A 24,053-nucleotide genomic window follows, 5' to 3' on the forward strand; every position below is an offset into this window, starting at 1 on the left:
TCATTTGCACAAGAATTGGGCTAGCCATGGAAAAAAAAATAAAGGGAGCACAAAATAAGTGTGGCAAAAATACAACTGATGTAGGGGCAGAGGAGTCCCTTCAGATGTATGGAGAAATTTTCTATTACAGGTCAAAAAGTTATTTGATTCTAAAGTTGTGAAAAGCAGAAAATGTATGATACATATGCATGTGTAATTATTTTATATAATTAAATGGGAAAATAATGTAAATTTGTCATACCAAATTCTTTAATCCTGAGACAAGCGTAAATGAACAAAGAACAATACTTTCTTTCATCTTCTTTGGCTTGTTGCCATTATAATCATACAGTTCAGTCTGATAGTGGTCTATTTTTCCCCTCTTGCTCACAGTTCTTTTAGCTTGCCCAACTGTGTTACTTCAAGAAATCTGAACAAAAGAAAAGGGAAACAAAAAATATCAGAAAACTCTTTCTGGGTTATCACTTGATATGCAAACTCCTGTTATTGTTTGTTGCTTTCCATGGGAAGAAAGTGCTGTGTCAGACCAAATAGATAGGTAGAGGCAGTCACCAACAGGCTGAAGAAAAGAAACAGGTGGTTTATGGTGTTTTGTGTATACGACAGAAGGTTCAACCTAACTTTTTTTTTTGCCAGTGCAGAACCTGATTGTGTTGGAGGAGATGCAGAAGAAGGTTTTTGTACTGGCTCAAAGCTGTCCCTTTTGGCAAGGGGATTTTTGTTTCCAGGTGACTGAGCATCTAACAGACTGTTCCTCTGATAGTGCTTGTATAGGGATTTACGCTTAGATTCATTATTATTTAAGCAGCTTCTTATTACTTGAGCTATTACAAAGCATGCATTTTTTTTGTTCCTGTGTTTGCACTCCTAAAGGCGCACACTTCCCCTTGAATACAGGATGTGTATATGAGTTGCAGCGTGTTTTATAAAATACACAGGAAGACAAGTTCCACATCGAGGGAAACTTGTATCTGAGGCTGAACAGAGTAGGGAACATTAGTGCATAGAAGTGCTAATGACAAAGACTTGCACTGAGAAAGTGTCTATATATATATTCCAGTCACGTTCTTGTATCTATTTTTTTTATTCTGTCTGACAGTGTGCATTGCATTATTAAGGAATTTAACTTTTCATTTTCATTTGTAGATTTGAAGAAGACACTTGCTGTCTTGTTGGATAATATCTTGCAGCGCATTGGGAAGCTAGAGTCCAAGGTGGAAAATCTTGTACTTAATGGAACAGGAGCAAACTCTACCATCAATACCACCACCCCTGCTCCCAGCTTAGGAGCAGTTGAAAAGCTTAATGTAGCAGGTGGGTATGGCAATTGTTTAAAATATTTATGGGCTGTTAAATCTGTATTTTTTTCTCTTGGCCATAACGTGATTTTTCAGTGTTAGATATTTGGAATGTCTTAGAAAACAAAATTCAAAGTCTAGCCTGTATCAATGGCAATCTTAAGCCCAGTGGTCTTTTACAAGCCCAAAGGAAGACTTTCTTCTATGGTAACTTGAACACATTGAAGAAAATCAAATTCTCTGCCAAAGGGGTAGTCTCCCTTGTTCATAGTAGGTGTTTCATACTTTAAATTGTTGCACTTTAGAATGATGAAACTGGGCAGACATTTTCTCTCTAAGCCTAATTACTTGGGTTGGTATGAATCTGCTCTGCATTTCTACCACATGCACTTTCTTCGTTATTAACTGAAAGAAAACATTTATTATGTTTGTTACTGGTTATGATTTAAAAATGTCCTCCCCTACTCTGCTTAATAGCTCTTATGATTTGACACACAGAGGTGACCTACCTGGTACCTTCAGCTTAAATAAATACCTGTTCTAAAATGTCATTTGAAGTCATTAATTTTGTCTTCAGCAAATGAACTGTTCACTACCCGTTCAACTTCTCAAAGCGTTTGAGTCATCCTGTGGTGGTAGAATGCCTTGTTGACCTCTTCACCTGCACATCTCGATTCCCTTAGTGTTCCCAGCTGTGAATGTGGTTGGTACACTGAACAAATCTTGTTGTTTATACTGCCTCGTCTATTGCCCTGCATTTTGCTCTGCCACCCAAGTCTAAATGCATACTGGCTGTCCTGACCCATAGGAAGGTGTGAGTTTGCCCTGCTAATGATATTTGCAGTCCCAAAAAGGGAGCAGAGCAGAAGAGTTAGGGCAACTTGGTAAATAGGTTGATAGATGTGCTCCTAAGTCTTGCCTGTGCTTGGGTTTCCTGTAAAAATAAATACTTCTGTTTAGAGGGTGTTACCCTCTTAAATTTGTCAAAGCAGAGAAGCAGATGCTGCCTTTGGTAGGGTAATACTACTGAAAGGAAGTCTGGGAGAGCAGATGTACAAGTGATTACCTGATTACAGTATACCAACAGAGTTGCTGTGTCAGCTGCTCTGTTGTAACTGCATTTGTCTGTACCAGGATGTTAAAGGCATGTTATCTCTTGGTGAGATAGACCTTTGTGTCTCTCTTGCCACATAGTAAAAATATGCTTATAGGTATTTACAACAGCCCTTTGCATGTGTGGTTTACTACTGCTTGCCTTGTGGTACCTTTTTTTTTCCTGTGTCTCTCATCTTGGTTAGCCTGAAGGCGGGTTAGAAACAAGTAATAGCACCTGGAAACTACTAATAGCGAGCCATGTTGCTACCACGAGGCAATACAATGCAAGATTTTCATTGGAAGATCTTGCACTTCGATGGAAAGTGAGCTAGTACAGTATTGTTATAGTTTCTGGGCTATATATAAAATGAAAAACATCCCTGTGCATTTTCTTTTTGTTGATGGACAAGAGAGAGACTTGATGCTGTTATTTCAATAGATTTGCAGATAATTGGAAGAAGCATACATATATTGTTGCTTATACATTTATAGGCAAAGGATCATTGTTTTTCTCTGACTAGGAAACATCTCTCATCAGTTTTTAGGGTGAATTGAATTTTGTTTGTTGTTCTTGGAGTTTACTAGATTCACAATTTTAGTACTCAGGAGCAATGTTTAAAGAGCTTCATAGGAGTTTTCAGTTCACAGTGTTTACATAGCTTTTTGCTGCCTGAGGCTTGCTCTGTGGCAAAGAACACTATTTGTCTTAGAGCTTCAGTTTTTTACCTTTGACTCTTGGTACGCTAAGTTTAGAATATCTGAAGCAACTATATTAAACACCAACAACAGAAAAACCTTTAGGAAACAGTTTCTTAAGGTTTGATTAAAGTATTTTTCTGGTGCCCGTTTGGATCATGTTACTGTTTGGGTATCTCCAGGCTGGATGGTACCAATGGGTACAATAGAGCTTGAAGATAATCCTTGTGTTAAAGTGCCTACTATTCACCCATTTGAAGCAAGCAGTGGAAATTCATCTGATCAGAGGCAGCCAAATGGAAATGAAGAACTTGTTTCTACTTCTGTCTTCATAGCAGTTTCCCGATAGTAGCAAACTCTGGAAGCCATGTGATTCCAGTAAAATCATAATATAAATTTCTTCTCTGTTAGGAAGGAATTGTTCAGAAAATAAGCTAGGTGAGTAAACATTGTGATTACAATACCAGCTACAGTGTTGGTTTTGTCTGTAGTATTTCAACAGCGTCCTTTCCTGTTGTGCTACAGCAATTGAGATAATCTGAAAATTGTTGTAGAGCAGGCATTTTGTTACCCAACAGATTGTCATTTTACTGGAGCTGAAATGTGTATGTATACAAGTACACATGATACTTCCATTGTTTTCTTTATAATAGTTTATTCAGCTGTTATGCTATGAAGTGATCACAGAAAGCAAACATGTTAGGATTACCGTTTCTCTCTTTATCAGCTGTAATATTTTAATGCTGACTTTAGACAAATTCATGTTAGCTATTGTTAGTAATTTCACTCTTTCTGTCTGGACAACGGTAGTATTTATGGAGCATACTAACAACATTATGTTTAATATTTTTAGTAATTTTTTTTAAAGACTTCTTGAGTTTATTTTTTTGCAAATCTTTTTTGCTGCGGAGTCATTGCTTAAAACTCTGAAATAAATTAAGCATTTTATAGCCTCATTCATCAGTGCAACAGTGCAGTGTCATTAGCAGACTTTCCTAGAAGAGTCCTACTTCCAGTGGAGCTACTTTATGCATTTATTATTTTTGGATTGAGCTGTTACAGTACACTGAGACCTAATTCTATAATCTGTATGACCATGTCACTTTACCTATGGAAAGCCTTTCTGAAATAAATGAAGCTTCATGCAGGCTTAAGATGCACCTTAGCATCTATTGACACTGCTTGTAAACCTTGGTAGTAAATAGTGTAGTCACTAATCATCCTGAAATCTGCATTTTTTCTTCACTGACCTTGTGTAGAGTTTACTGTGTGTTACATACTACCTGAGTAGATACAAGTGATAAAATAAGACATAATAGAATGACAGGAAGGTGATTATACTGTAAATATTTGTTCTCATTGCTGATTATGACTGGGCACAAACTCAAGAGCAAAACATAGTATTTTTCTTACAGTTTAAAACAGACTACTGTGGCAGGCTAGACTTGTTAACTTGTCAGTCTGAATGTGGTATGAGCTTTTCTTCATTGTGTATTTTAAGTATTAGTAATGCTTTCATGGAAAAAAATTAGTACTTTTATCTGCAAACTAGGAAGAACAGAGATGATTATGATTAGTCAATATTTCTCTTCCCTAAGCCTCTCTGCAAGTAGAATTTTCTTCTATTAGGTATGTTGCTGTATTCAGAAAGCAGTCCTAAGAACAGTATCCCTATGGTACAGGTAGAGGATTGTGATAACGCAAGAATCCTGCTTTAGTTCCAGGGTCAAGTTACTGAAATCAGTCCAGGTTATGGTTTTATCTGACTTTAATAAACTACTGGTATGTGACCATGACTCAGATTTATGTACTGCAAAATTCTTTTCTGCGAGATTAAGGACACTGGCAATTGGACCAGATATGGATTTTTTTTTAAAACATTCCACTCCTGTCCACCTTTTCTGTATAGACAACTGGAATAATAGGATAAAAAGAGAATATTTATGGTATTAGAATGTATGGATGTTTTCTTCAGTTCGTATATACCTTGTTTTTAGCTTAGCTCAGATAGGAGTTTGAATGTGACTATGTAAGTAATCCAGGTAACAATGAAGAGAACGTATGTTGAGAAATGGTTGTCAGTTGCAAAGTGGTTGAAAAATCAATTTGTTTAAAGTGCTGACATTTCTCTATTAACCGAGGTCAGATGGTATTTAATTTTTGCCCAGTATACATCTTGATGGCAAGATGTCTGTCTGTCCAGGAAAGTTCTTACTTGTTATTAATAAACTTCCAAGGTTACTTCTTCTAATGCACTATATTTGAGCTAAAACCACCTGCAATTACCACAGTGTCTTGATATTGCAACATGGAATCTATTATCCTTCTTTCTAATGAAGAAAAAAAAATTGTGTGCTTTTTGGTATTTTTAATATTCTTTTGGGGATGTAGATACCCAGAGTTTGAGAGTGGTCACTGCAGCTTCCTGGGCAAATAAATTTGAGTAGTTCATGTTCTCCTAAGGAACAGATCTGCTCTGTGCTAGTGCGCAGCAGTTGCCTGTAACTCGATGACGGTGTTAATAAAGGAATACAGAGCCTTTGCAGCCTTACAGGTGTAAAAGCAGATGAAGAATTTCTTCTGAACTGTATGGATGAGGAAAAACCTAATAATGATGAGTTTTGTAGCTCCTTTTAAAACAACCGTGACTACTGTTTCTAGTCAAGATGTCATTTGAAGGGCTACCAAATGTCTTCTAAAACTTTTATCAGCAACTTCTGTAGGTTTTGCTGGTGAATAAATGATAGCACCAGTAGCAGAAAGATGAAGTAGGACAGTTTCTTGAGGAAAAGAAAAAACATTAGGGAAGTACCTGGCTGTCAAAGATTTTTGTTAAAAAACAGTGTTCAACAAAACAGAATGTAGTCTTGACTGTGGAAAGTGTTAGGCAATGTGAACCACAAAGTCTGGGGACGTCCAGATAAGCGTTGGACTGGGAGGTGTTTTAACCTGGAGTATTATGCTAAAGTAATCCATTATAAATTACTTCATGAAGGAACGAGCAATACCTTCTCCAAAAGAGCCTGTCAGCAAAGGAAAAAGAAGGCACTGGCATGGGAAATAATTAAACTGTTTAGCAGTTTGGAAAAAATACCTATCTTTGGTTTAGGGTTATTAGCACAGCTGGAAGTTGAATAATCTCTGGCCAAACAGTAGCCATCACGGCTATTTATGCCTTGTAACAGCCTAATAGAAATGTTTGTGGCTTCCTAAAACCAGTTTTGATCAGTTTTTAGCCTGTGCTTTGACCACTGTAGCCTGAACAGGCAATTTATGTGATAGGTATTACTTAGTATAGAGCACATGACTTTTTCTTTCAGTAGAGTAGCCTCTTCATTACCATACTGAAACCTGAGATACGCTGGTATACCTAGCATAAGTTAAACATATTCTTTGACTGACATTTGTAATTGTACTTTGGGCAGACATGCAAACATGTCTTAAGAATGTGACTCAGTGTTTAAAATTTAGGGGCTGTTTGGAAATAAAGTTATTAATCACTTTACAAAGGTCTCTTCATCAGTTATGCTCTTTATTTGGCGAGACATGGAGAAAAGTGGCTTTTTCTTTTCTTTTCTTTTTTTTTTTTTTTAATTGTTCCACCTCTGGTTGTGAGGCCTGGTGTAGAACTGAGGTGGCAGTGGTGAAATCTGCAATGGAAAATACCGCTCTGTGTTGGTGTGTAGGGTTTTTGGCAGATAAAAGGATCTGAACAAAATCCATCTGGATTATGCTCGTTCATAATAAGAATGTGATAACGATAGGAGGAAATGTTGAGGATTTAGCAAAGACTGTTACTCAGCTGTTTCTGAAGTAGGTGAACTCAGACTTTTATTTGATTCATTTCTGAGTTCCCATTTAGAGACCAGAAATCTCTCTTCCTTTTCAGACAATCAGACAACTAGCGTTCTTATTTTATATGTAGACTGTACTGTGTATTCATATCCTTAGTGTGTTTAGGTTTAATGTTTGTAGTGTGGTAGTACACCTGATTTCTTCCTCTGAAGTTAGTTTTGCAGAATCTTTCACTGAGGGAGGCCCAAGAGCAAAACAGCTTCTTTTCTCTTTTGGGTTGTGTGAAAGGATAATAGAGCATGAGCTCTTATTATCACAAATATCTTAAATCCTAATCCCAAAGGAGCCAAGGATGAGACCTCTGCTAGAGGGAGAGGTTGCATAGATTATGTTAAAAAGCATCTTGGGTAGCTTGAGTTGGAGGTTAGGTGTTACTTGTTGTTTTTTTCTTCCTCTTTAGATCCATGTGTAAAATCATAAGCATACTCTCCTTTTTCTTCTTCCCTCCTCAAAAACATCGAACAGTCTGGTTGTTTTGATAGTGACAATTTTCAACTGCTTTTTCAGAACCTCTATTTCATTTATGAAAGACTGAACTGTTAATAAAGATGCTTATAGGACTTCAGCTGATTGGTTTCAGAAGCAGTAAAGTCCTCTTTCCTTCTCTCTCTCTCCTCTGTCTTTATTTATCCAAGTTGTATCTGAAAAGCTTTTAAGATATTTGGTCGCCATCCTTTCTGCATTTGTGGGAAGTAATGTATACCCATACACACAAGAAAGTATTAATCTAAACCTTGGGTGCCTAGCAGATATGAGTTTTCATCAGCCTTTACAACAGGAAGCTTTGAGCCACTGCCGCAACTAACACCCTAGGTAAATTTAAAGTTGTTTTGGAGATGATTAAACGGAAATGGGGAAATACGAAACCATAGCACTTTGAGTCAGAGCTTGTCTACATGGCTGCTTCTGTTGTAGCTGAATCCTTGGTTCCATGTGACAGGCACAAGATCAGTTTGGTTTAGGCAACTTGGCTTTTAATAGTTGTGCTTTTCTAAGTTAACTATGAAAGAAATCCTTGATTTTTGTGGGACAGTATTGCACTAAGCATATTTCATCGGATAGGGCAATCTGCTTGCACAAACATGATCAAAGAATCAGTCCTCTGTTTTTTTCATGTGATTTTTTTGGCAAGCGGGGGTGTGGGGTTTGTGTGTTGTGGGTTGGGTTTGGTTTGGGCTTTGTTTTGGGGTGCTTGTTTTTTGTTTGTTTTTTTTTTTTCCTAAATAGTGAACTCTTGCTGTTTTCTTCTGGCAGCTATGGGAAAACTTGATTTGAGCAAACTAAAAGAAACTGTTTCAATTGCTTAGGCTTTAAAACACTCCTAGATAATAGTGGTATTAATTCCAAATATGCATGTTGCAAAACAATTTCTTAAAAAATAAAAATGTTGATTTAAAGCAAGGGCCAAGGTGCTCTGAGGCCATTGTCATCACTTTACTGTGCTTGTTCAGTGGAAAGCTAAATTTTGGAGAGTGCAACCATCTAACTCCTCAGATAGTATAATTGCACTGAAAACTGTGCCAGACTGGTTGTTTACAAAATGTTCTTTTGCCTTGAAAAGTGTAACATCAGAAGATTTTAACCGTGTGTCTTTGATCTTATAAAAATGAGCAAGTAAAGGTTCACTTCAAATCCTCCTCCACACCCCACTTGTACATAGGTGGTACTTGGAGAACTCTTTCTAAGACTAAGAACAGTTACCTGTCAGGTTGCTGTATGTAGCACTGCTCAGTGAGGGAGAGAGTATATTTGGTGTATCTGTTCAAAGTTTCTTTAGCTTTTCTGCCTTATGCATAATATGGCTGTTGAGTTCTCTTTTAACAACTTCAGTGTTAACATCTTTAAAGTCACTCATTAGGATGCAGACTTCAGTATTTACTTGTCATTTAAGACATGATGGCTTGGATGCCTGTCAGATATCTGGCATCCTTCTTGAATATGTAGCAAGGCAGGCTGACAAGTCAGCTTTGGCAATGCTGCAGGCAGGCTTTTTTTTTAACGTTACTATGGTGAGAAGGACCTTTGTCATGGTATTTCCATGTCCTTGGGGCTGACACACTGAAGCCTTTTAGGTGAGGAGGAAGACTTGGGTAACTTCATGATCAGTTGATTTCTTTCCATGGCGCTCTTTCCGATGAACTTTGTTATACATATAACAGCCTTGTTAGTTTTAGCAGTCTGCAACCATAGTTCACCCCATAGTTCTGTACTTGCAGAGACAAACTAGATTAAAAAAAGCTAAGATACTGCGTATTATTTTGAATTTCCAAAGCTGTCCTTCTGTCTTAAGAGGACTACAGTAGGCTTTTCTTCAGTTAACATAGTACATACAATGTTCTGTATGGTCATGCCTTAAAAAATAAACTAGTTGTCCTTACAGAACGTCAGTGTGTACCGGATGCAATAGGATGTGGGCTGCTGCACCAGTTCTAATAGCCAAGATTGCAGCTTTCTCAGGGTGATGCTTTGTTTTGACTCATATTTATTCTGCCTTATTCATTGTATTCTTTTTCCACACTGTATATAATATCAAGCAGTTTTTCCCATTTTGCTGTCCATTTGCCTCCCACAAAGGCAGTAGTGTGAACCTAGGGAGAATTGTGTGTTTTCAAGCCTCGCTGTTGCAGTGCAGTGTAATGACTGTGCAGAAGACCACACGTGAATATTTTCCACTGCAGTGCTAAGCTGTATTAGTAATGCTGAAGGGGCTGTTAGTGGTCCCCTGGGCTGCATTTTGATTAACCACTTGACTACTACTTGAATTCTCCTAACACTGCATTGATTTCAGTAGCACTAATGGAACATAGCAGCACAGCTGGTGTGAGGATGGACTAGCAGTAGAAAAGTTAATTTTCTTTAAACCATACCAATGCTTTGCTGCTGAAGTTTCTAAAATGTTAGTAGAAAGCATTTTGCACTCTGCATTTAAAATCTTGAAACCTTTAGCTTGTTTCATTGAATATAGTGATAGTGCTTTCAGTTCACACTGCAAATTCTCTCTTTAAAGAAATCTCACCAGCTGGAGATGAAAAATGTGAATTAAATTGAGAATGTGTTAATTAGTGGGAGAAGGGAAAGGAGACCTTACACAAACTAAACCAGCCTTAACTACAGTGTTGTGTCTAACCATAGATACCAGACTTCAGAACTGAAATAGAAACGAGAAGGGTTCCATGAATTAAAGTAAGAATAGTACTTTTATTTAATTGTCAAAACCAGAAGGGGAACAAATAGAGATAAAATTGGTGAATAGACTTGATTGGATATGATTACTCTGTCCTTTTAATACTAAGGAGCTTCCTGATTTTATGAGATCTGCTGTTGGGAAACACTTTGGGTTGAGCTATTATCTGTGCTACATGTCATCAAAAGATATTCTAATATGCTTTTTTGCACTAGTCTAAAAATGTGGGGTTTAGCCTCAAGGTTCCAAAGCATATAAACTTTTGTGTCATGTTAAATTCTTAAGATATTTCCATTCTCTGAAGAATGAAGAGTTGGTCCTTAGCTGTTGGTTTCACAGTTTGTAATTTCAGCAGTATTGTGGCTTTTTCATTTGCTTTAACCAGTATTGCTATTTTAAAACTTTTATGACAAATAGAATACCTATCAAACAACAATTGCTGCTGAGTAACCAATTATAACTGTTACTCAGCTTACTGTCTTAGTGGATTATTTCTAGACTTCCTAACCGTCTGATGGAGAAAAATTGAAGCAGAAAGTGCTGTTACAGAGCACATTATTTGAAGGATGTTCAATATAGGAAAGGGACAAAATACATATGTAGCGCTCACTATTGCTTATTTTGTGTTTAGTTGAAGAGTAACTAGGAAGCAAACAAAAAATCAATTCCTTATCACAGATTGTGCTTTTAACCACATAATTCTCTCTTGGGTGTTGTAGACCTTCACTAAAACAAACAAAACCTGTGGACATGGAGTTTAATTGCAAGAGGTGATGAAGACCTGTACCTGTGAACTGGTGTTTAAAGAGAGTGGTGCCAAAGGCACGGGACTTCAGCCGCTATAGTTGCTCATATAGAGCAAAAAGGGAGAAGTATCTTTTCCAGTGCAAGGTTAGGTGGCTTAGCTTAAATCTTCCAAGTCATTCATGCTAACGTGGCAGACTTTGCACTGAAATAACTGATGATTGTTCACAAGTTCAGTTTCACCTGCTGTGCACTAACGATCTCTGATGCAGAGCTGTATATTTTTAAACAGCCACAGACATTTGCAAAGGGAACATATGGCTTCTTTCTAAACATGGGGATGGAGTTAGTTATATATTGAATATCCCAGGACTTCACAAACAGAGCACTGTATTTAAAGAGTTCTTTTAAATCTAGAGTTGCTTGGTGTTTCATCAATATTTTCCATTTTTTCCAGGATAATCTGTACAACTGTGTGCTCTTAGGTTTCTAGTATGCTCACAGTCATATTTTGAATTTGTCAATGCATTGACTTTTAATGTAACATCATATGAGATAAATGTTTAATAATTGTGTCTTTGCATAACGGCAGTCAAGAGGAGATAAGCTGCGCATGACTTCAAAAACACTTAGGTGTCTGTAGAATAGAAATTAATATCATGGCTCACACAAAGCTTAAGAGAAAAAAGTGTGTGTATTAACTACTGTTGCTTTGTACTGACTTGACAGTTGTTGTATTTCTAACTTTTTTGGCTGTAAGTTCTAAGTTTGGCTGGGAAAAGAGATCTCAGAACTTGCATTTTAAATTACATAAATCCTAATTAAGGATAAAAATCCTTGTGGTTTCTCAAATACTATTTTCTAACAAAAGTAACTTTAATGTCTGGCTTAATAATATGTTTTTCCCCTTCAGGAAAGAACCATCTGACGTGAATTTGGTAACAACATAATACTTCTATCCAGACCTTTTTAACAAGAATCTTCATAAGATTATTAGGGTTTGGGTTTTTTCGTCGTCTCCAAATGATGAAAAACTCTAAACTCTTGACTTGTATTTTAATACTCGCTTTTCATGTTTTGGAAGATCCAGATGTGTAGATCAGTGTTGTGGTTTAACCCCTGGCTGGCAACTAAGCACCACACAGCCGCTTGCTCACTCCCCTTCCCGTGGGATGGGGGAGAGAAACAGAAAAGTGAGAAAAGTCATGGGTTGAGATAAAGACGGTTTAATAGGTAAAGCGAAAGTCACGCATGCAAGCAAAGCAAACCAAGGAATTCATTCAGCACTTCCCATGGGCCGGCAGGTTGTTCAGCCATCTCCAGGAAAGCAGGGCTCCATCACGCCTAACAGTGACTTGGGAAGATAAACGCCATCACTCCGAACATCCCCCCTTCCTTCTTCTTCCCCCAGCTTTATATGCTGAGCATGACGTCATATGGTCTGGAATATCCCTTGGGTCAGTTTGGGTCAACTGTCCTGGCTGTGTCCCCTCCCAAATTCTTGTGCCCCCCCCAGCCTCCTTGCTGGTGGGGTGAGAAGCAGAAAAGGCCTTGGCTTTGTGTAAGTGCTGCTCAGCAGTAACGAAAACATCTCTGTATTATCACCACTGTTTCCAGCACAAATCCAAAACATAGTCCCATACTAGCTACTATGAAGAAAATTAACTCTACCCCAGCCAAAACCTGCACAGTCATCATCCCCAGGGTTCCACTTGCTTCATCTCCCTTGTCTTTGTGATCCACTCAAAAGTGTAAATTGGTGGTGTCTGGTTAAAGTTGTATGCACAAGGTTTGTTCACGTCTGGCTTCCTGTTTAAGAAGAGCCAGCTCCTAGTTAGCATGGATGATCGAAGCCTCTGCACAAAAAAGGGAGTGAGCTGGTTTGGCAGTATGGGCCCACAATGAGCTGGAGACATGCTAGGGAATAAGCTGGTCAGCTGTGCAGCATGGTTTGATGAGGGCAAGCTGGACTGTTAATTTGTAGCTATGAATTTGTATTTAAAGAAGTTGTCACAGCTTCCTTGACTTCAGGTATTTGATAAGGATGTTTCCTATGTTTATAACTATAGTTCAGAACAGCTAGTTTAGTAAGGATGGGGAAAGGAGCCTTTTTGTTGCCCACAGGCTGCTAGCTGTTACCAACAGGCTCCGGCATACCCTTCATGTCTAGTTAGTAGTGAGCAGCTAGAGGAGCAGAAATGTAATTCTTCATACAGGTTCTGATCTTTAAGGAAGAAAAAAGTTGGGAAGGATGTTTCTCAACCTAGAACTCGCTGACTATGGCTGAGAAGAAGGGGTGTGGCTTCAGTGCAAGCAGTAGTTGCCTGGAACCATCAAAATTATTCACAAGTGAATTCAGACTTTTGTATTTAATTCTTAGGCTTATGTGTGGAAACCAGTATGGTCCCATACTGACTTGCTTATTTCTGCAAGCAGTGTGTTGCTTTGGACAACCCTCCTTAATGTAGATGTGTTTCCAGTCTGATTACATCAGCTAGCTTCCTATTTGCAGGCAGGAAGGAAAGATTGCTTGATTAGCAAGTACTTGGATGGAACAGGGTTGCTTTTTTCTATTGCTTCTCCTGTTCTTTCACATTCATTTCTTCTTGTGTGCATATATTGCTACATTTTGTTTTGCTCTGGATAATACTTTATGTAAATTGTTTCATTGTAATTCATGTAAATTATACTTAAGCTTTATAGAATTGCCTTCACTATGCTATTACCTGATTGGTAGCTGTGAATGAAGCAAGTGAAAGTTGATATAGGTGTTTGGGATAGATCCATGGTAAGGCTGAGTGGGAAGATGGAGTGGGGAGCTGGTGACCATGTGAAGCATCTTCAGAGTCTGTAAAGGTGGAAAAAAGATGTTAACGTTTTTGAGGAAGGTGAATCCTAGGAGTGTTTACTGTTGCTGGCAAGGAGGGGAAGGATGTCAGGTACTCTTGGAAATACTACTAGAGACATTAATACTTCACCAAACATTTCAGCGTGGTTAGAGGTGATAAAGGTGGGTGTTAGTGTTCTGTGTTCCCTATGCATACAGATTATCCTGGTAAGGTCAGTATACAGTTTGTATGTAAATCATCCCAATGGAAGACCAAGAATGTGATTGCTCTGGAAAAGCCCTAGTGCAGCTGACCACAGGGGAGACCAGAAGCCTGAGAAAATCTGTAGCTTGTGCTGATGTAAATGTCTGGCTCTTGCTTTTTACTTCTTGGAGGGGGCAGGAACAGGGGAGCTGGGAGGGCTGGCTTTCTGCTTGGCAGGTATCTGTATGTAGTACTGCCACAACTGATCTGAGCTGTTGAAGTGTATAGCTGGTGCAACATGTGACTGTTGGAAGAAGGCGATTTTTATTCTTGCAAGTAGATCTTGCAAAGACAGGGATCCTATAAAACCTTGTGAGCAATGAACAGTAGCAAAGATCACTGCCCATCTACAAAAACACACTTGCGTGCAGAAAATGTGGTTACACATGACAAAAGCAAACAGATATCTAGATTACAGTTGTGTATCTACCAAAAAAGAGGCCATTGTATTTTGTGTTTTTTCTCCATCCTTCCTTTCTTTGACAGATCACGAGATACCTATTAAAATGCAATATGGTGTGATAGACTTGGCACACTAGGTATTTATGATGTAAAATAAAGAATTATAGCTTGTGCTCATGTATTACCCTGTACAAAAAAGGACTTCAGAAGAAGAGGGGGTTTGCTTGACTGACCTTCTGATGTGGAAAGCAATCATATGACAGCATTGTTAGCTTGAGATAGAAGACATTTTTTATTTCAAATTACAAAGTTCATGGATCCTTCATGTTGGCAAGCTATACCTTCCAATCAACAGAAAGAGCAGAATTGAAGCTTTTGAGTACCTTCCTACTTTTGACAAATAGGAACTGAAGGAGTAACATCATGTCTAAGGAGGAATGACCATCTTGCAGAGGAAGATCATTTAGCCCAGAGCAAGCAGTGCAAAGGCTGTATGTTACGCTTTCTTGAGTGGCTTTGCTAGGCTGTGCCAACAGCACCTCCTGCAGCTGCAGCCCCTGGGGAACTGTCATTCCCATCTCTGCTTTGTTTCCTCAGTAGTGCCAATGATAAAATTATTTCTGGTTTCAAGTAATACTTTTGGACAAGAGCTATTTTTAACTGATTCTATATCAGTGATCCAGCCAAGAGTCAAGTACTGGAGCGTGTCCAGAGAAGGGCAACAAAGCTGGTGAGGGGCCTGGAGCACAAGTCTTATGAGGAGCGGCTGAGGGAACTGCAGTTGTTTAGCCTGGAGAAAAGGAGGCTGAGGGGAGACCTTATCGCTCTCTGCAACTACCTCAAAGGAGGTTGTAGTGAGGTGAGTGGGTACTGGTCTCTTCTATCAAGTAACTAGTGATAGGATGAGAGGAAATGGCTTCAAGTTGTGCCAGGGGAGGTTTAGCTTGGATATTAGGAAAAATTTCTTTACTGAAAGGATTGTCAGGCATTGGAACAGGCTGCCCAGGGAAGTGGTGGTGTCACCATCCCTGGAGGTGTTCAAAAAACTCATAGAGTTGGCACTTCTGGACACGGTTTAGTGGGCATGGTGGTGTTGCGTTGACGGTTGGACTTGATGACCTTAGAGGTCTTTTCCAAATTTAATGATTCTATTCTAGATGTGGCATTTAGGGACATGGTTTTTTGGTGGACTTGGCAGTGTTAGATTTATGGTTGGACTCGATGATCTTAAAGGTCTTTTCCAACCTAAATGATTCCATGATTCTATGAATAATGGTAGTGCTGGCATGGTGATTGGTGGGTAGTGACTGAGGAAGGATACTCCTTAAGAAAGCACTGTTACAGAGGAAAAGGTATGTGGAAATGCATGTTGAATACCATTAATAATATCTTCTCTTTAACGGTTTAATAATTGTCTCTTAACTTTCTGAAAATTGCTAATTACAGTTGGTTGGTGCTATACATAGTAGCTATGTGGTGAAGCAAAAAACCTTTGAGCATGACAAGTATAACTTGTCCAAATGCAACTGAAATTGATAGGAAGACTTGTTTGATTGAATAGAATTGCCCAGACATTCAGAATTTTCAACCCTATGTTCAGTATGGTGCTGAAAGTTGAACATTCCCTGTGATTGAACTGCATCTCTGATGTTATATCATAGATTTCAGATGTCTTTTATGTTTTAGGAATGTTGAATTTGACATGCCTTATGAAAAGCTCTGTACTTACTTTGTATTCAGGCTTATGAGTTTGGGAAGAAAAAAAAAAAAACAAAAACCAAAACCCCCAAAAACTTGATTACTAAAAATTGCCATCATTTTAACCATGGCACTTTTCAGTTTAAGGTAGGTTTGTTACTGTCTGATCTCAAGCACTGATTTCAGTGTGATTCAAGTGGAAGGTCTGATTCCTGAACTGTAGTAAAGCAAAAAGTCCCAATGTTATCTAGCTGTGCTGACTGAATTTAAAGCATAATTTAAATTGTTGATATCTGTATGTGTGCTCTGTATGTTCTTACTTGGAGCAGAAATCAGAGCCATAAATGTTAGTGGTCTAGTCTGCAAGAATCCTATAAGGATAAGAAGATAGGGAGAATATTTTGAAAGTGCTTATTGAGTTGAAATTACAAAGTCATCTTAAAAACTACTTTGCTTCAGTGTTATTGTCATTGGCAGCACAGCTCAGTTTGTCAAATTACTGCTGCTGCAGAGACTGACAAATAAGTCTCTCCTTCCTGGCATGATTCTTCTTTGCCCATCCGCTTCATTTTGCAACGCTTTACTCACATTTCCAGTTTTACCTTTAAAAGAAACGATTTGCAAAAAAAGGGAAAATATTTGGATAAATGAGGAGGTGGTTTTTGTATATAATGCAACATTCTAACTTTTATCCACTGATCTTGTTGCTACTCCATTCTAATGCTGCAGCCTTTTTTTTTTTTCTGAGATCTCTAATTAGCATATTCTGGGTGAAGTGGTGCACTGTAACTGCCATAGCATGAGGTGTTCCTAGGTTGATGGCTGGCTGGCTTTAATGATCTTGATTCTTGCCTGTGGAAAAAGCCAGAAATGATGCAGGTATAATTTAGATAACTCTGGGATGAGCTACCTAAATTGAAAACCTTATCCTCTGCTGCCTTTGGCAAGAATCTCTCCACCACATTACTCATTTTTCTTGCCTTAAAGGCCTGCGTTAGAAGGTTCTTCTAAGTTCTTAGAAGAAAGTCCCATCCTAGAGCTGATGTGGTAATGTCCTTTAAAACTGCTCCTCTTTCCTTGGTTCACGGGCTAGAAGTGTTGCTCTGTATTACACTGTTTAATGTGTTGCAAAAATCTAGGATGTTAAAATTTTAATAGGCAAAAAAGAAAAAAAGTCTTGGGAGACGTAGGAAATATTTCTCATGAGATGCAATGTAGTGCTACTCAGTTGTAAAATTAGACCATATTGCAACATTTATTAATCGGGTCATATATCTGATGCCAAGTTTCAGATCATGGCTATTTGATAAAGTGATAACAGAACTTGAAAAACTAGTTTTCAGGTTTAAGAGCAATATACATCTTACAAATGTTTGACAATTGGAAACAAATTGTTACAATTTAGTAGTTTTAAGCACACTTTGATTAGGAAGATATTTTGCTTTTTATTATTCTCAGTACAGGTTAGCTTAATTTTTAAGCCTTCATAGAGCAGGTTTTGTAATTCAGCAGTTCTCCTGCAAGTCAGAGTTGAAATCTATGCAACCATTTTCTTCTATAGTCAAAAAAGAGCACACTGAGTTTTAATGTTATAACAAATATTACACAGTAGAACTCTTCAGTCAGTCTGGACTGTGGATTCATGAAAATAAAAGGAAGGATTCATTAGGCTATCTGTCAGAACTGTAAAAAGAAATTCAGTTATGGTCCATGTTTCTCTTTAGATCTCATAAACGGAGCCCAAGAACAGTGTGAATTGCCTCCTATGGATGGTTTTCCTCACTGTGAAGGGAAAATAAAGGTAAGTGAACTGTTTTTAATCTTATTATGTGTGTACTTTTAAAAACTGAATGTATGTTGCAAGAGGTCACTACTTGGACAGTGGTGTAAAACAAGAAGAACTGTGTTGAAAAAGAGGATATTTAGGAGTGTGTGTCACTACAGCATTGCTCACCTCAAGCCTTTAATACTACTGCTGCAGAGAAATAAAGTGGCATGCTATTAAGACAGGAATAAAATGTCATATTATATTAAAATGCAATATTATTTAATAAAATGCCTTATTACTTGAATTCTGTCTTGTTATGCGGAAACTTTCTTCTCCTTTTTGAAAAGCCCTGTTTTCTTCCCCAGTATGAGTCATTTGGCATTCCCCTACCCCAGGACTGGGCTTCTGTGTGTACCTCACTCCAGCCCTTTCTCTGTTTCAGCAGGACATTTGTTTACACTTCTTTCCCCTCTTCACCAACAGCTCTGTCCAGTTCCTTCCTTCCCCTTTTCTGTTAAAAGCATTCCGCCTCTTCTGCTCACAAGCTAGGCCCTGCAATAAGTGTGCAACCAGAACTTTGGGGTTTGCAGTTGATTCTACAAAAATCTAGTATTTTACTAATAATGCAGTTGGAAAGGCCAAGTATTGAAAGCCATCAGACTTTGGCTGGAAAATAAAAAACAAAACCCACCACAGCCCAAAACTGAAACAAAAAAAAAATGCCCAACAAACTTGGAGAGATGGAGGGTTTGGGGTTTTTTTCCCCAAGATACATTTCAAATGTAATGATACTGTTTTACTAGTGGGGGACAAAATTAAAGTTGCTGGACACTTAAATATCATTATCAAGTATTACAACTTATTTCTGACAGTGAAAACAAATCACTACCAAAGTATGTGTGAAATTATGTTGCCTTTTTTCTCTAAATAAAATTCTTAGACAATAGTATTTAAAAAAAAATCTGTAAGTTTTAAATCTCTGGTCAGTATTTTGATCCTTTTTGACAAACTGGCTGCATAGTGACTATGTAATACATTATTTGAATATTAAAATATGAATTTAAATTAATTACTGCTTCTGCAGAAATGGCAGATTCTTGTCAGAAGCAGACAGATTTCAGTCTTGGTAACTGAAATGGTCTGTTAAATTCCAGAGCAAGTGTAACACTGGGGAGTGGGGGTGCAATGCAGTCAACTCCAGCCACACCTATATGTTTGGATCCTGATTATATTCTCCTTTTGATATTTGTCTCTGCTTGCCTGGCTACCAGTTTGTATAAACTGTGTTCATGTCTGGTATGTAGTTACTTCCCCAACATAGCTGAATGCAGAGATGCAGTATGCTGCAAAATATTAATAAAATTCCTTTTTTGTTAATTGTGATTTTTTTTATCTGGTTGGATATAGTCACTTGCAGCTTTCCCCTGTTATTCCTGAGTTCAGTGTGAAATAGTATAGAGTTATTACGTAGTACTTAAACCTAACAGACTGTGGTTTTGTTCTGTTACAGTGGATGAAAGATATGTGGCGATCGGATCCCTGTTACGCAAGTTATGGTGTAGATGGGTCCACGTGCTCCTTTTTTATTTACCTCAGTGAGGTCAGTAATCTTTTAATCTGCAGAAAGAGAACATCATAGTGCCTCCATATTTTTGGTAACTGTTTCCAAACTTTTCTCAAAAGAAATCATAACTTTCTTCAGAAAAATTCTATAAAGAGGAAAAAAACTATTAAAACAGAATTATTATGAAGTGTGTTGCTATTATTCATAAGTGCTCCAGGGGTTTCTAGCCTGGAGAATTCTAATGTTTATAACTGAAGCGATGTAAGCAGCAACTCTCCAGGGAGTCCACGCTAGGTATCCTGTTAAACTGAAGTATGAAGCTCAGTCATAGATCCTTGCCTCTGAACATTTTTTCTGTTGCTTTCAATGTAGCTCCTGAGGTTGTAATAGGGAGGCATTTTAGGGGAGGCACTTGGAATGTAAAATTTGGAAAGTGAAGCTAGATGGTACATCCTCCTGAGCAGCATGGCCACTTCCTGCTTGGAGACTGTTCATGAATTGTGGAGTCTGTTAACAGAAAACAAAAAAACCTGAAAGTCACGTTTTTGAGTGAAGTTGCAGATACATTGGCTAAAGCTTTTGGTACCGATCAGAACCAAAGGCCCAGTTTTGTACACAGATGAGCAAGGTACATGCCCTGGTGTTTTTTGTACAGACTTCCTGTTTCCTGCGTAACACTTGTTTTCCAAGAATGAATTTTGTCAATCAATTATTATGAGCTCTATTACTGGCTTGTAGTGTGTGTGCTAGAAACAGTAAGGTGTATTTGATCACTTGACCTCTTCTTTCTCATTAGTAAGATTTTGATAACTTATGGCAACTGATCTTGGAAGTAGTATTGATAATCTAGTGGCTTACTGCTTGTAAAGAACTGCAAGAGCCAGCGTGGCTGCAGAATTGCAAACTAATACTAATTTTGTAGTTTCTGCAGGATTGGGGGGGAGGGGGGTGCTGGGTTTTTAAATTACGTATCTGAGATTAAAACAGTAAGTCTATTACATAAGTAACTCTGTTGTAATGAAAGCAGTTTCTGTTAATTTACTCAGTTGACTGTCATTGAACTTTCGAGGGCATTGCTTGAAGCAGCAGTAGTAGCTAAATGCATATCCAAAACACATCTGAAGAAGTCAAAAAGGCTGGGTTGAATCACAAATTTGACTCATTTCATTGCTAGTACCAAGTGTTGATTTATTTATGGGCTATAAAGCTGGGGAAGGAAAAAATACAGGATGACTATATTATTTATCTTGTTGTTTATCATAGAAGCTAGAGATATGGTTTCATAATCATATGAAGTTATCTAAGTTTCTACTAAAAGGTTAAGTTTTAGCATCAGCGGAATTACTTTTGCGCATTAGTATTCTGTCAACCAAGAGGTGCTTCATGTTTTTAGTGCAGATGTTATCTTAAAAATGGAGATACATGTCAACTGAATGTGAGAATCTAATATTCTTAAATGACATTTATTATTTTGTATTTCTGTTAAATCACAGTATTTTCTGTGACGATATTCTCTGATCATCAGTTTTGAAAACTCAGTTGATGCTGGTTTTTTATAACTGATTTTTCAGCTCATCCTCATGGCAAAATGCAGGCATTTGCAGAGACCAAATGGTTGTTTTTTCAAGGGTCTAGGGATTTGAAATTTTTCTTTAAGCAGCAGTATTGAATTTGGGCAACTTCTCATTTCATGATGGAACAACAGTACAATTAGTCTATGTGTATAGTTGGTAACTTCAGACAAAGGTCTTGTACTTTCTTTTTTAAAGTGTTTTCCCATGACAGAATGTAAAACTAATATTGGGTGAACATGTTATTAACCTTGAGTTTAAATTTGGTATTCTTAATCTTATGATTAATTCCATGATTAATGCCCAGCAGCAGAGGTTGAAAGCTTAAATGTTTGCGAATGCAAGCATGAAGTGAAACTCTAATAACACTACAATGATGTGGATTTATGAGGTGTGTTGTCTGCTAAGGATAATTTGGAAATGCTGTTGCGAGAGTAATTTGTCAAGTGGACAGTGATGAAGAGTTGACAGTTTATAGTATGGTTGCACAGCTGAATGATAAATGTGTCTACAGAGCTCTCAAGTCAGAACTGCTGATTTAAAATATTAAAATGCATGAGGGTATTGGAAGCATATTACTGTTAAGATTTTTCTTTTTTACTTTAAGGTTACAGTATGGGAGTAAGATGGTTCTGTACACATGCTGTGTTTGAAAAGGCAAAACATACATCAAATGATGCACAACCTCAGTTTGAAAAGACAGAATATGCATCAAATTGTGCATATGTCTACTTTTGCTCTTAAAATCGCCTGTACAATCTAGTGACAAAACGCTTGTGCTCTTTCATACTCTTTTGAGGTCTACTTTTTTCTTCTGAAGCAGTTCAGTTAGGGTATTACGTTACACTCATCTAGCACTCTTTGTAATGTAATTTTAAACTTGTAAACAAAGGAGCCTGAAATACTACATTTTGGTGTGTAATATGGGTCAGAACCAGAGACACAAAGTAACTTGCTCACAGTTTATGCAAAGGTTTAGAAACGAAGCTTGGAATAAAACCCAGTCTTTGTGTATCTGTCACGTGCCCTTGTTATGTCTCCACCATGTGCGTCTGCAAAACAGAAACAGTGCAGTCAAAATCCAGGCTGCCCCAAGTCTCCTCTTCTCAAGAGCCTGTGCAAGTTCAAGTATTAGCAGTTCTGCCTCGTCTGATTTGCTTTGGATGTCACTCCTACAGGAAACATAAGAACAGCTAGCTGAACAGCCCTTCTCCACTTCTCTTCTTGTGTCTTGGCTGCTTGAGCAGAATGGGAGGCGAGTGTGGCAGCAGAGGGAAAGCAAGAAGCGATCCAGCACGTTCAGCCTTATGTTTTTTATTTAAAGTTGTCCCCTGTACAGACTTGCAGAAAAAGCTGCAAGAGTTTTTGCACTTCTGTCTTGCTGTTTTGCTGCAGGCACTGTATCACTCCTGGTGGATGATATGCAACTGTGCAGTCTTCATAACACTAATTGTGCTGGAGCCTTTGAAGACTGGAGGAGACATAAATGGCCTGAATAGCAAAAACAGACCTACATCCTCTTGAATAACAGAGCAAGACAGGGATTAGAAGTAGTAAAAATTGAAAAGCAAGTTAAGCTAACTCTAAGGTTTCTGTATAGTTGGGACTTGTTTCATTTTAACCGTGATACAAACTTGCCCATTGAGAAGAGTTACTTCCTTTTTAAACTTAGCATTTAGTTATGAAAAAGCCAGTTGTTTAACACTGTAATGTCACTGGCACAGTTATAATTTTCACGGATGGCATTACCTCTGGAACGAAATGTGAAAAAATTAATTTCTAGACAGTACAAAAATATATTTCACTGCAAAATGTCAGTTTGGAGCTGAAGAATGAAGCTTTTAAAAATATCTTCTAGAAAATGAATTTTTCATACAGCTTCCCAGCTTAACTAAAAAAAAGAAAAAAGTGGAGGGGTCTTATCACTCCTTTTCTTTATCTAGATATGTGCTTTCTCTGAGAGGACTGCCTGCCACACGGGAGTGGGACTGCTGCTGTGCCTGCTAGTCAGCCAGTAGCTGTGATGCAAGCTACCACCGCCCAGGGGTCATTCATTACATTGCTGCTTACCCACTGGAGCTGGGCAGATCTCATTAAAATACCAGGTTTGGGATCTCGAGCTCGCCTTTCAGGTGCAAGAGTAATTTTAGGTACCCACGTTGGAAGTGGATCCAACGCTTCAAAAGACTAAAACTGTTTCAAAGACTAGCCTTCAAGACTCCTGTAGCTTTTGTGCGTATACCACTAGAAAGAATTCTTGTTTTCGGTCCTTCAGACTTGATGGAAACAGAATGTATGGTTTGGTTGCAGGAGTATTTTTCTTTACACTGTTAGTTTGCTTTGAGGGACAAAGCAGAAAAATACAAACTGAAGGTGATTTTGAATGTGGGTTTGTTTCCAGAATGCAAGCTGTAGTCTGAGGCACATTTTAGTGAAAACACCTGGGAATCATAATTATACAGGTTCCTCAAATCCTTGTGGCTTTGGTAGTTTACTGCAGTTTGCTCATGTCTGGGTGGAAGTCCCCTTTCCACAACTTCTGCTGTGTGTGTAAGCTAATTTCTGACATTGAGGTGAGTTAATGATTTGCATTTCTTCAGTGTAATGAAACATCAAACCAGCTTCTTTTGAATTCTATGGAAATACTCAGAAAATTGACAAAAATAGTATTGTTGTCTGAAATGTAAAGCAGCAAAAGCTCAAACTTCTTTAGTCATCTTAACATGTGTCCCTAAGAAAGTGAAATGCTAATGATAGCACTTTGTCCCCAAATCATCCATTAGTATATTGGCCTGGATTTGGGCGATTTGGGCTCAGTTATCTTTTCTACTTCTGTCACTTTAAAAACTGGGATTAGTCTTTTTCTGTCTTGTTGGAAAAGCCGTAGATGCCATTGTAAGAGAGGAATCAAATTTAGTGTGCATAACTGAAGTTAGATAAAAGACCATTTGTTGATTGATGGTTACGTATAAAATTTTGTGCTGCAGTGTCACTGGGACTGTGGGTACCTAACACCTGATGTTTGAGATTTGCCTCTGGAAACAACCAAAGCCAAAGTTACCTGTACACACCTCCATTTCACTGAA

The 24,053-nt window shown here is 38.0% G+C and overlaps 1 protein-coding gene across 3 annotated transcripts in view; it reads left to right on the top strand.

Moving 5' to 3' along the window:
• MGAT5 (alpha-1,6-mannosylglycoprotein 6-beta-N-acetylglucosaminyltransferase) overlaps positions 1-24,053 on the top strand; it is a 139,532-nt gene that overhangs the window by 54,931 nt on the left and 60,548 nt on the right. For all 3 annotated transcript variants that reach the window (XM_052792317.1, XM_052792315.1, XM_052792318.1), the window contains 3 exons: positions 1,147-1,314; positions 17,789-17,865; positions 19,343-19,432. In XM_052792317.1, coding sequence (XP_052648277.1) covers positions 1,147-1,314; positions 17,789-17,865; positions 19,343-19,432 — 335 coding nt within the window. The remainder of the gene's footprint in view (positions 1-1,146; positions 1,315-17,788; positions 17,866-19,342; positions 19,433-24,053) is intronic.

This window comes from Harpia harpyja, chromosome 7 (genome assembly GCF_026419915.1).
Source record: "Harpia harpyja isolate bHarHar1 chromosome 7, bHarHar1 primary haplotype, whole genome shotgun sequence".
NCBI classification, from domain to species: Eukaryota; Metazoa; Chordata; class Aves; order Accipitriformes; family Accipitridae; genus Harpia; species Harpia harpyja.